Raw genomic sequence first — 13,858 nt, forward strand, 5'->3', positions numbered from 1 at the left:
TACCCTTTATATTATTTTTTCTTTCTACCAGATAGTACATATCTTGAGAACATGTACTGAATCTCTTAGGCAGCTTTTCAAAATCTCCAAAGCCAAATATGGTGCCTAATATAGGACAGGCATTTGATATACCCTCTCTTTTTAATGAATGAAAATAATTAGGTCACTTATTAAGTAGCTGATTCACAAAACTTCAAATACAGGCAAAACTATCTTACCCACTTCTGAAGTTTTACAATTGCAGTATGTATCTTCACAGCCAAGTCAGTTTGTTCTCCTGTTTTCCACTTCTCCTACAAGGTTGATTCCAAAGATTTTAGTACATCTCATAGAAAAATATTCAGGCAAAAAAGTTAACATTTTTTTCATTTGCAATGCATTTTTTTTTTCTGTTACTAGCTTGTCTTAATCATCCTTGAATCCTTCATGATTCCTGTAGTTTCTGGTACATAACATGCACTCAAATATTTGTTGAATGAGTATGTTATTTTTAAATTACCATGAGTTTGTTAGCATAATACAATTAATGAAGAAAAGCTCCAATTGCAAAACATTTTAATAGGTTGTCAAATATACAGTTATTAGAATTATCTAAATATCACTTATAAAAATCGGTATATCACATTAGATGATTCTATAAAATAAAAACACAAATCACACATTGACAATAACCCCTGCAGTCCAAGTCCAAATACCCCCCATCAACACTACAAATTACAAACACATTAAAAAAAGGACATTGTGTAGACATTTAAACCAAAGTAACTTTGACTACACTAAATACATTCATTCATCAAGTAAAATAAATTTAGCATAGTCACTAATACAATTTTAGGTGCAATTTCACATGCTTTCATAAATCTTCCAGTACAACTCCCTATAGTAAAGTGTCTTTGTGCACACCAATTTCATTTATATGCAGGTGCATTACTATTTGAGACTATTTCACTTCATAATTAAACTTACTAACAGATTGTAAGTGAACACCAGGCCAAAATATAATCCCATGATGACAAAGTTTAACAATTAAAACTTTTAAAAGTATATTCTAATTTAATCGCACAAATGCTATTTCCTCTTATTAGACACTATCAACATAAGTAACAATTTAAACATCAAAAAACAGAGACTCCAACCTTCCTAAAATATTAACAAGCATTTTAAGTAACAATACAATCACTCTGTAAGTCAAAAATTTCATATTCATTGCCAAATTTAAAATACCAGTGGTTTGAAGATGAGACTGAGGTCTAAAGTACTTGTATGAAATTATAAAATACAATTTTAAAAATGTGCAGTAATTTGCTTGTGAATATGTAATGGAATGTTTTTCACAGCAATGTTCTGTTAAAACACTACTCTAAATGGACAGCCTAAAAATAAACGTACCTTTACCAGCAAAAAAAGTGAAAAATTAAGGCCTTTTTATCCTATCTATAATTACTACCTGAACTCAAGAGTCAAATAGAGGTTATAATGCTGCAAGTATTATTTTTCACCCAACATATTGTCAGTTGCTTCATCTCAGCTCAATAATCATTACCTTATCTTTACACAAACTCCAATGCTAGTTAGCTTCAGTATTGATAATGCATATTTTTCTGTATCTCTCTTTTAATTCAGTCCCCAGACCCACTCCATCCAGACAGAATGCAGACAATGGTTAGGGCTTTGTCTGAACTGTATATTCAGGGCCAAAAATGCTGGGCACATGGTAGACATCCGATATTTTTTAATGAATTAAGTAGCCTGGCCTATAGGCAACTCTACTTGTCTTCCCAAAGCATTGATAGACAATTGCTACCTCTTTACATGATCAAATTGACTTTTTTTTTTTTAAACAAATTGCTGTCTAGGCTATAAAAATATTGCAGGATGTAGTGGAATGATAACTGAGGCTACAATCATATCAAATCAAGGTTAAAGGCACTGAATAAGAAAGATTATTACAAAGCACTGTAAACAATTTTAAGAGCAAATCAAGTTTTAAAGTATCAAATGTCTGTTAAGAGAGTACTAAAATGATGACAGTGTTTTAAAAACAGTAATTCCTCAAATAAAATTGTTTCATACCATTTTCTTTCATCCTGTATTTTCTACAATATTCCAAATCCTAGAAACAAAAGTTTTCGGTTGCATGAAATATGAAAATTACAACTGAAATATCTCTGAAAATTAATCACCTTTTCTTAAGTTATATTATCAATATATAGATATTATAGAGATAATATGAAGAACACTGCCTTAGAAATCATAAAATAGTAAATTATACTGAAAATCAGAAAAAAAGTTCTTATTCAGTTTAACACAATCTAAAGCCCCATAATAGCAAATTGTAGTGTAAAGAGGAATACTAAGTATGATCTTTCTAGACATATAAAACAAAGAATAATGAATACTGAGTTGAAAATACCACAAAGCTCCATGTTAGAGCCACTTAATATACACATTTTCACAACTGTTTCTTGAAAAACTATTTAGATAAAATATTTAGCATTTATCAATTTTTAATTTATTTGAATCTATGCAACTTCTATCCATATTAAAATATTAGTGTAAATACTTTATTATAAAACTATTATACAATTTAAATTTTTATTAGAGAAATGTATTATTATACTATCCACAATCTCTTAAAGTCCTTTTCATGAGTGCATTCCATAAGAAATACACTAAAATCATTATTTATGTTTCCTAGGGGGGAAAAAAACCTATGATAATCCTATTAACCCAAACTATATCCTTATTATGCTTATTTCTTAAACATGTACATGTTTAAATATGGTTGGTGAATAGTGATCATTCTTCCCCACAGTGGTAAATTTCAGCATAATGTTAAATGGCTAAACATAATGTTAAACTGGGCTAGACAGTAAAATATTCACATGTAGATTACATAAACATACTTCCTCTGTGATATGTAAGATTACTTATAAAGTAACATAAAATGGGCATTGGATAATAGTGATAAAAATGTAAACAAACAGAATTAAATGTAATCCCTTCCCTGAAAAACAAATAATAAAAGCGCTTTTTGTTTTATTAAAACAAAACCAAGATTATCTACTGTATCAAAAAGGTAAGACACTGATTTTTCCAAAACTGTATTTCCAAATATGGATAAAGAAAATCTAGAAAGCTGATTCACACTTTATTGAGCTAAAATGTGCAAAAGTCTGGTAATACTTAGATTTATTAAATTTACTATACATAGACCGATACCATCTGTTACAAAAAAACTCTTGTTAAAAGACTCAAAATTATTAATTATCTGAGCTTATTAAGACTTACTGAACTACTGTCCAAATAAGAACAACAACAGAAGTCTATACTGTAGGAGAAAAAAGGTAAAATTAAAAATTTTTTGACTATTTATGAGCACTTGAAATTTATCTCCCCCCAAAAGCTATAGCCAATACCCATTTAGGCAGTAAGAAAAATATGAAGTCTCTACGAAAAATACTTATACTGACTCTAAAAAAAATTTTTTTTGCTCTAACAAAATGTATATGAATTTTAAAGTAATTCAGGTTTAATAGATTTACCAAACACAGAATCATAGAGCATTTGGTACTTCTGTCTGTGCTCAGATATTTGCAAAGTACGCTTAGAGATAAAGATAAAATTGTGATACTTTCCTCCACACCAAAAAAATCTGCTTAGATTTAAAACTTTAATTTGTAATTCTAGGGGGAAAAAGAGGGAAAAGTCCAACAGCTCACAAATCTAAAACATTTTTCAGGAATATGTCAAAACTGTTAACTACTTAGATGTGTTATTAGTAAGTCAAAGTACAATTAATGCTTTCATAAACAGCTAACATATTTGTAAATCCTTTTTCAATAACTGTTTTTTTAAAAGGTGGTAAATGTGAAATGCAGATAATACTTAAAAATCTCATTTTTCCAGGAAAAATAGCATTCCCCCCACCTATCACAAAATTAAATCGTAATTTCTCTCTGGAATAGGGTATAAAACTGTTTGAATAAGAGTGACATAGAAGCATGAATTTAGATATGCACCGAACTATTGGAGATGCACTAATTTACATGGTACTTTTGATAACACAACACTTGATGGTGTCCTTCACTGCTTACTAAAATTCTGAGAAGCACTTTTTTGGCAACATATATTTATACTACTGTTGAACTAAATAGGGATATATAAATACATGAATTTTAAATGAGAAAATTCTCAAGCTATTTAAAGGAGAAATAAGACAAAGCTTCAATCATCTACCTTTTGAAGCTGCATTTAGAGCAAAAAGTATTATATGGTTTACAGCACTTTTCAAATGTAGTAAATATATATTCCAATTTTCACATCAATGAAAGATTTTCAAAGAAAACCATTTTGTTCCTTGCAAATAACTTATTTCTTCTCCTAACCCTGACGAGAATAATTAGTGACCTTAATTTCAAGATTTTTGTTGTTCTTGTTGTTTAATTATCTTTCTCATGAAGTATAATATATTGAAATGTCCATTTTAATGGAAATTAAAGAGAAAATCTGCTTTTGCAATGCAATAATTCTAAATCGCTTTACTAAGAAGCACCTTTTGATATGCTGGTCTGAACTTTTAACATAAAACCTAAACAGTACTTAATTGTTCTGAAGTAGAATTTTCTCCAGTTTTAATGACTTCCTACATAGTAATACCAAGGACATCAACCTGTGCTTTCTAGATTTTTAAAAGTGTTCCATTAATTTAATGAGTTTAGATATGGCTCATTGTCAGGGTTCAGTGGACAGAGATTTCATGACAAATTGGCTACAGAAAGCTAAATAAACTCTTAATGACTGAATAATGGTTTGCATCTTGGTTCAGCCAGATGTTTAAGCCATGTACCACCACATTCCCTGCTTAAGATTCCTAAGTTTCTTTATTCTTCATAGTTTTCTAATGAGCAAATAATTAGTTTTCCTGAGTAAGATTATAAAAAAGATAACCCTCCTACCAAAAGTATAAAGACAAAATGTAGACTCACAATATAAATTTTTTACATAGCTTTACAAGTACAGAGATATTGACTGCTGCTCTTATGATTGCCCCATCCCTTACAAAGACTGCAGCAAAGGATTCAATTGTCTAAAATACTTTGCAGTACAGTAATTAAATGCTTCAGCCCATAAACATATCCCTCATCTATTGAGTTGCTAGGGAACACATGAGCAAAATCTATCATTCGCACTTCTGCTTCTGAAATCTCTTGGCAACCAGTGGGAAGATGATAGAAAACTTTTTCCAGTTGGGAAAGTACATTTCCATTTAAATGTTCCTGTGACATGCTTTTCCACCCATTGTCTTGCTCTCTATTTTCAACTTTCAATGAAGTCTGACTGTGATGCCTTTTTGAACACATTTTTCTGTGACGAGCATACATCTTGGAGAGGCTTTTGCCCACTGAAGCATCTATTTTTCCATTCTCTGTGGAATTTAACACATGAAAGTTATTATTGTACTCTAGTACATCTGTGTCTGACAGTTGCCCTTTGGACAAAAGTTTTTCTACCAAAGTTCTGTCATTTGATTTTGTAGTAGTTGGCCGAGATGAACCTTCATAAACAAACAGTAATGAACTTGCATAAAAATTAAGCTGCTTCTGATTTTCAAACCACTGCAGAATATTCTCAATCTTCTGAATACTGGCAGCAACAGCATCTTTTCTTAAGCAGAATCCATTATGAAAAAACCTGGAGACTCCTATAAACAGGAAAATATTAGGATTATAATGAAATTATGAACTAGCTATCACATGGGAAATAAACTCATCTTAAATACAATTCTTCAATTTCTTCCTATCACCCCTTGCAATTAGCTGAACAGGTAAAATTCTAGTCAGACATAGAAACCTGAACCTCAACATAATTTTTAGTGAAGATTCTCTTATTAGAAAATGACACTTAGGTAAAGTGAAACATACTATTTAGATTAAAAAAATTATTACACAAAGACTGGTAGTTTAGTTCTCTCTATATATATATTCTCTTAAGGAATGTGATTCCAAGATTTGCTTCATTTGCTAGTGTGAGGGATTTATTTTTAATAAGATTACTTGTTTGTTAGAATCACATTCAAGAGCTAATCTAAAACCTAGAGTCAAATCACAACTACTTGTAATGGCAACAACGGCCCATTACCAAAATACCAAATCATAACTATAATAAATTCTTTCTGTTTTTAATAACATTGATTAAATCAGTCTTCACAAAAGTTAAGCTCACTTTGGGATCAAAGCTACTCCAGGTTGAATATGTGATTCAAAACTGAGACTTTTACGTGTTTTAAACTATCAGATTATTAAGCCTCTTTTCACGTTGTTTATGCTTATTTTATCATATTTGAGAATTTATGGGTATATATAACTTGATTTCTGCTTTTAAATAGTTTGTTCCCCCACTATGGATAGAAATTGCTAAAAATGTATACTCACATTAGCCTGCAAAATATTTTAACAAAGAGCCAATCTGAGTATTATCCTGCTATTGGTTAAATAAACCAAGGCAAATACTGTTAAGATCACACTGTGTATGTTTGTCTTTTATATATAAAATTAAAAATTTTTTTCAAACTACACTACACATAAGCTCTTTCCCATCTTAGGCAAAGCTAAGAATAAAGTTTTTAATAGAATATTATTTCTAGGAACCTATTAGGGTCTCGTTGCTTTTGTAATAGCTCGGCTATAACTATTTTAGAGGCATTTATGTTAGCAGGCTTTAAACTACTTCTAATGCCATTTATTTTTACTATGTGGTTCTAGAAGCTTATAATATACAACTAAATTAGACATGGGAGATTTCGATAAAAATACATTACATACAATATACATCTTAAAGTCTCTTAATGTAAAAAGCAGTTTTAATACACTATGATTTACACACTAGGATTAGAAAAACAACCTCTAGTTTCAGGACTTGAACTATATGGCTGGTTCACAGATGTTCATTATTTTTTAATGTATAATAAGAAATGAACTAAAATAAAAGAAGGCACTCAAGGATTCATAGTTTTGGTGTATTACAAACTAGGGATTATGAATAATCCAACTGCAAATTTAAGGGTTTACATTTATTTATTATGGATCGAATCATTATACCATAATTACACCAAAGAACTGAGACCGAAATTATTTTAGAATTATTTTGATAACTGTGCAGTAATAAAAGTATTGAAATAAGTTTTTCAATCCATACCATCTTTTAGAGTTTCTTTTGTTAAGCTTCTTCCATAGTGCTGATTTTGTGTCTCATAGCTGTCAGAATGAACATGGTAAACCTGTGAGAAAAAGCACTGAATATTAAAAACTAATCATCCTTGACAATGTGGGGTTTACCCAACAATGCAATGATAGTTAAGGATGGGAAGATCTACTCATATTTCATTCTAATAGACTCAAGAAGAAAAAAATTCATATATCAATGGATGCTGAAAAGGCATCTAAAAAATTTATATCCTCTATTGATGAAAACTCTTTAAAAGGACTGATAAATATTTCCAATATGAAAGAATTATCAACATCAGTCCACCAAAAGTTAGCCTCGAGTTTAAAAAGGAAATAAGGAAACATCTGTCTTAAAATACAAGAAGCTTTTAGAAAAAGTATTCTACCACAATTTTTTTTTATCATCTATCTAATATCGTTCTGGAATTTCTAGCAAATATAGACAAGAGAAAGGGTATAATAATTTGGAAAGAAGGAGATAAAAATATTACTCTTTATAGATAATAGTTGTGTATTGGAAAATCAACTGAAAAGCTAATACAAACAATAAGAACTTGAAATGGTTACTGAGTACAAATTGGTACCCAGAAATAAGCTTTCATATTTACAAATAACCAGTTAGAAAATATAATGGAAGACTCTATTTACCAATGCAACAACAAAGAAATAAACTAAGTAAGTCTATATAAAGATACCTTTAAAACATTCTTAAAACACACAAATGCACCCCCATTGTTCTCAGAATGGAAACTCAGCATCATAAAGGTATTAATCCTACTTAAATTAACAATTTAATTTACTTAAATCAACAACTAATCAACTTACTACTACTTAAATCAACAACTAAAGTGAGATTATAATAAAACAACTTTTTTTTAACCAAATAAACTAATTCTGAAGTTCATATTAAAAAAAAACAAGAATAGGCAGGAAAAATCCAAATAAGAATAATGAGGGACTAGCCTTGCCATCCTACTAGATATTAAAATATATTTATATTTTCCAGCTTTATCGAGGAACGTATGAGAAATATAATCATACATAGTGTATGTGATTATTTGCTACACATACACACTGTTAATGATTACTAAGATCAAGATAATTAACATGTGCGTCACCTCACAGTTAACTCATTTTTTGTGCATGTGTGGTGAGAAGGCTTAAGAGCTACTCTCAGCCAATTTCAAGTACACAGTACTGTATTATTAACTAGAGTTACCATGCTGTACATCAGGTCCTCAGAACTTATCCTGTAACTGGAAGTCTGTACCCTATGACATATATCTCCTCATTTCCGTCCCCCTCCCCCTCCCCCCGCCAAACCCCTAGGAGCCACCATTCTAATCTGTTTCCATGAAATTGGTTTCTTTCTTTCTTTCTTTTTTGGGATTGACGTGTAAGTGGTACCACACATCATTTGTCTTTCTTTGTCTGGTTTATTTCACTCAGCGAAATGCCCTTCAGATTCATCCATACTGTTGCACAGTAGGATTTCCTTCTTTCTTGTGGCTGAATAATATTCTATTGTGTGTGTATATATACAAACTACATCTTCTTTATCCATTCATCTGTACGTGTACTGTTTCCATATCTTAGCCATCACTAATAATGCTGCAATAAACATGGGAGTTCAGATATCTCTAAGACACTGATTTCATTAAAACATATCTTTGGAATCAAATACATGAGAAGTTTGTGAGAACAGTATTTTATTTAAATCAGTAGAAAAAGATGGATAATTTATTAATAAGTAATGATAGTGTCTTTAGGTAGTGATCTGGAAAAAAATAAGTTGTATTTATACCTTATACAAGGATAAAGTCCAAATATATCAAATATCAAAATGCACAAAATGAAATGATAAAAGTATCCCCACAAAGATGGAAGAATAACTGATACTAGGGACGGCATTTCTAAACAGAACTCAGAAATTTCCTTCATACACAGTATGTTTTAAAAAATGTTCATAGTGTTTTTGCCAAGCAGAAATCAAAAGACAAATAAACACAGAGAAAAAGTATTTAAAATTTATATAATGAACAAAGGACATGATTAATCTTATGGGAAAAAATGAAAAAAAGGATCTGAACAGTTCACATAAATCAGCTCTCAAACACAAGGGGAGCATAGCCCTCCCCCAAATCGTGAAATACTGCTCCCTATCAGGGAGACTGCCAATATCTACCAAAATTACAAAGCATATAACCCTAGCAATTCTCTTCTAGGAACTTGTCCCATAAATCTGCTTGCATACTGGTGAAATGAGGTAGGTCTCTTTTTATTCATTTGTAACATTATTTGTAATAGCAAAAGACTGGAAACAATCAAAGGGAGCTGGTTAAATCATGGTGTAATAACGGTGTGCCACTGTGGAGAGATCTTTATGATATGTTAAATGGAAAAAAAAAGTAATATACAAAACTGTGTTCAAAGTAGGTTTTTTGATAAAAGAACACATATATGCAGTATTTGTATATGTTAAAAATATCTCTGGAAGGATACACTGGAGAGAAAATAATAACATCCTGTGTGGAAGGTGACTTCTCACTGTGTATGTTTCTACAATTTTTGGAGTTTGAAGCATACAATAATGTACCTTCTCAAGTTTTAAATAAATATATATATTTTAAAGATTTATTTATTTTTGAGAGACAGAGCATGCACAAGTGGGCGGAGGGGCAGAGGGAGAAAATCTCAACCAGACTCCCCGCTGAGTGCAGAGCCCCACTGAGCTGAAACCAAGAGTCACATGTTAAACCAGCTGAGCTATCCAGGCCCCCCTTAAATCAATATTTTTAGGAAGTATTAAGAATATATTGATTTGGGGGTGCCTGGGTGGCTCAGTGGGTTAAAGCCTCTGCCTTCGGCTCAGGTCATGATCCCAGGCTCCTGGGATGGAGCCCCGCATCAGGCTCTCTGCTCAGCGGGGAGCCTGCTTCCCTTCCTCTCTCTCTGCCTACTTGTGAACTCTGTCAAATAAATAAATAAAATCTTAAAAAAAAAAGAATATATTGATTTGGGAATTGATATTTTAAACCTTTTAGTCTGTTATAGTTAATTACCATCTATTTCCAATGCTGTACCTAACTGAAAAAAGTTCAATTACAATCATGTTCTTAAACACACCAACACATACTGCCTACTAAAGAAATATAATTTGGGGTGCCTGGGTGGCTCAGCTAGTTAAGTGACTGCCTTTGGCTCAGGTCATGATCCCAGGGTCCTGGAATTGAGCCCCGCATCAGGCTCCCTGCTCAGTGGGGAGCCTGCTTCTCCCTCTCCCTCTGCTGCTCTGACTGCCTGTACTCTCTTGCTCTCTCTGTCAAGTAAATAAATAAAATCCTTAAAAATATATATATATAATATAATGTATATATATAATATATATATATGTGTGTGTATATATATATATATATATATATATATATAAAATTTATCTTGAGCAAAGTGTTACTATGAATGGAAGAAGGTACTTTATAAACATCAAAAATTACATTTGGCTACAGGAAATATTATTTTTATAAGAATAGTTAAGTATATCCAAAATGTATTTTAAAATAACCACTCATGTTCTCTATACACATAAACAGGTTTAAAAGAGGATTCTTGAAAAAAAAAAGTAAATAAATTAATTAAATAAAAAAGAATTTCCAACATGATAGAGCTGTTAGCTAATCTAATGCTAAGGTGGTAATCATATTGCAATATATGCAAATCAACATTTTGTATACCTTAAAATTACACAATGTTATATGTCAATTATATTGCAATAAAAAACGATGAAATTGAGAAAATTAATAATCTGAATAGATCAATGCAAAAAATGAGAATTTTCAAATTTTCAAGTACATAGTTATGTGAACCATAAACTAGAAAATGTACAAAAAACCCATGATTTTCAAAATAAAAACTATTCTACTTATTCAGGGGTGTATTATCTGAGCTAAATTGTATTTCAGAATCTACATTTCACACACAGACTAAAGTTAAATAGTTTCAGTGGAAATCCTTTATTGATTTTCTCTTTTCCTCTATTTCTATTCTACAGTTAACACTGGAATGGAAAGAGAGAGAATTTCTCCATCTCTACTCTCTATTTCTACGGACTGCCCAGTCTTGGTCAGCAGCAAAGATACTTGTAAATCAAAAGTTACACACCAATCTTGAAAACATCTAAACATGTAGAAAAAAAAAAAAGTTTAATGGAAAGGAAAGCTGGAAGACATGAGTAGGGCAGAATAACAAGCAAACAGGCAAAAGCTGGGGAGTCTGGCTGGCTCCATCAGTGGAAGCATGTGACTGACCCTTAATCTCACAGGTGAGTTTAAGCTCTACGTTGGGCATGGAGCCCACTTAAAAACAAAAACAAAAAAACAAGCAAAAGCAAGTTCTAGCCCTTCCTGGATCATATTTCACCATATGAGTTGCTCATTTTATGTGAACTTAAATCTGGAGCAAACAAAATATCTTTAGCAAAACACCTTTCCTATTAAGTCAATTCAAGATTTAAAAGGTTACTATCATCATATTATAAAGAAAAAAAAGAGTCTGATCTTTAGATAAGATCAATAAATACCAAAAGAGAAGAATCATTTCCCCAATCAACTAGGAATCAGTGATTAAGAAAAGGTACTTCCCTTCAAAAGTATTTCTTTGTCAAAACTTTAAGCTGTTGCCAAAAATACACTGGAACATCTGAAAATTAAATCATTTAAAATCTTGAATTCTATGATTTAAAGAAATTTCAGGTAAACTTCTATACACTATATTTTAATTACTTTTGGCTAATAAATATAATAAATCCCTGTAATTACGTCTTGGTTTCAGAATCAATACAAAACTGGAAAATTAAACAAGAAGGTATATAATAGTCAATCCATAAGGAGACTATTTAAAAAAAAAACCACTAAGTCCTAAAGCAGGTTACTTCTCTTAAATCTAACACTTTAAGATAATATACACCCCACCTACCTATATATAGTATGTTCCAGTCACATTACATAAACTCCTGTCTCACAATACACACTACTTCTCAATTTTTTTACTTTCCCTTGTTGCCAGTTCAAAAGATAGATATCTCTTGCTTTTCAAAAGTTTGTGTAACACCACTTTACTTTCACAAAAGAACTACATTAGTATCTATTTTTGCTAACCAAAAGAGGTCCAAAGAGGATTTTCATTTCTATAAAGAAAGGCAAAAAGTGAAAATAGTGTTCAGCCTTTGTTTGGAGGTAACTGTTATAGAGGCAACATGAACCCCAGCACCACCAAACTCCTTCACAGGGAACTGCAGTCAGCATTCCAGCATCAGGATGCCATACCTTTGAACTGTGAATATCTGTGCTTTACTTGATGAATTTTGTGCATCCATTAGCAAGATGGAGCCTAAGGTATCAGAAGAGCCTGAGGGGTTATTTCTTGGGTGTGGGAAACTCAAAACTTTTCCATATAAATTAATGGTAACTGAGTTTTCACTTGAGGCCATGTCGGATCACAAAAAGTTTCATAGGAGCACTCTACTTTCAGAGAGCATGGAAAAATTGTACCATCTTTTCTAAAGTCATTCTATAATGCTCCTTTCTTGACTCCCTTGCTCTTACAGGCTCTACTCTGTTTCTACCTCTTTTGTAACACATATCTCAATAAATCTTATTATTAAATCAATCGGTCTTTTTTTTTTCAAGTTTATTTTTCATTTTTTAAGTTATCTCTACACCAACATGGGGCTCGAACTCACAATCCTGAAATAAGAGTTGTGTGTACCACCAACTGAGCCAGCCAAGCACCTGAAAATTAATTTTTTTTAAAAGCTTTCTTTTTTAAATTATAGTTAGTTAACACAGAATGCAATATTGGTTTCTGGAGTAGAATTCAGTGATTCATCACTTATATACAATACCCACTGCTTATCACATCAAGTGCCCTCTTTAATACCCATCACCCATCTAGCCCACCCCCCACCTACCTCCCTCCATCAACCCTCAGTTTGTTCACTACCATTAAGAATCTCTTATGGTTTGTTTCCCTCTCTCCTTCGTTTTGTTTCCCCCTTCACATATGTTCATCTGTCTTCTTTCTTAAATTTCACATGAATGAGATCATATGGTATTTGTCTTTCTCTGACTTACTTTACTTAGCATACTGCATCCTAGCTCCATCCATGTCATTGCAAATGGCAAGATTTCATTTTTCTTCAGTCTTATCATCACATCATCTTGGGATCAATGAAATATAGTATAATTATTAAAAGTCATTAAAAGTAAATAATTCCTAGGGGCACTTGGGTGGCTTAGTTGGTTAAGTGTCCAACTCTTGATTTTGGTTCAGGTCATGATCTCAGGGTTGTGAGACTGAGCCCTGTGTCAGACTTTGTGCTGGGAGTGGAGCCTGCTTAAGATTCTCTCTCTCTGAAAGGGGAACCCTCCTACACTGTTGGTGGGAATGCAAGCTGGTGCAACCACTCTGGAAAACAGCATGGAGGTTCCTCAAAATGTTGAAAATAGAGCTACCCTATGACCCAGCAATTGCACTACTGGGTATTTACCCTAAAGATACAAATGTAGTGATCCGAAGGGGCACGTGCACTTGAATGTTTATAGCAGCAATGTCCACAATAGCCAAACTATGGAAAG

General features: G+C 31.9%; 1 protein-coding gene across 1 annotated transcript in view; it reads right to left on the minus strand.

The window, feature by feature from the left end:
• Positions 1–2,585: 2,585 nt before the first annotated feature.
• Positions 2,586–13,858, minus strand: part of LOC111144965 (inositol polyphosphate multikinase) — a 47,577-nt gene continuing 36,304 nt past the window's right edge. The window contains exons 5-6 of the mRNA XM_022499599.1: positions 7,198–7,279; positions 2,586–5,704 (exon numbers count right to left, since the gene is read on the minus strand). Of these exons, the coding sequence (XP_022355307.1) occupies positions 5,082–5,704; positions 7,198–7,279 (705 nt within the window). The 3' untranslated portion in view covers positions 2,586–5,081. The remainder of the gene's footprint in view (positions 5,705–7,197; positions 7,280–13,858) is intronic.

Source organism: Enhydra lutris, unplaced genomic scaffold, assembly GCF_002288905.1.
Source record: "Enhydra lutris kenyoni isolate GAN:26980312 unplaced genomic scaffold, ASM228890v2 scaffoldscaffold12, whole genome shotgun sequence".
NCBI lineage: Eukaryota > Metazoa > Chordata > Mammalia > Carnivora > Mustelidae > Enhydra > Enhydra lutris.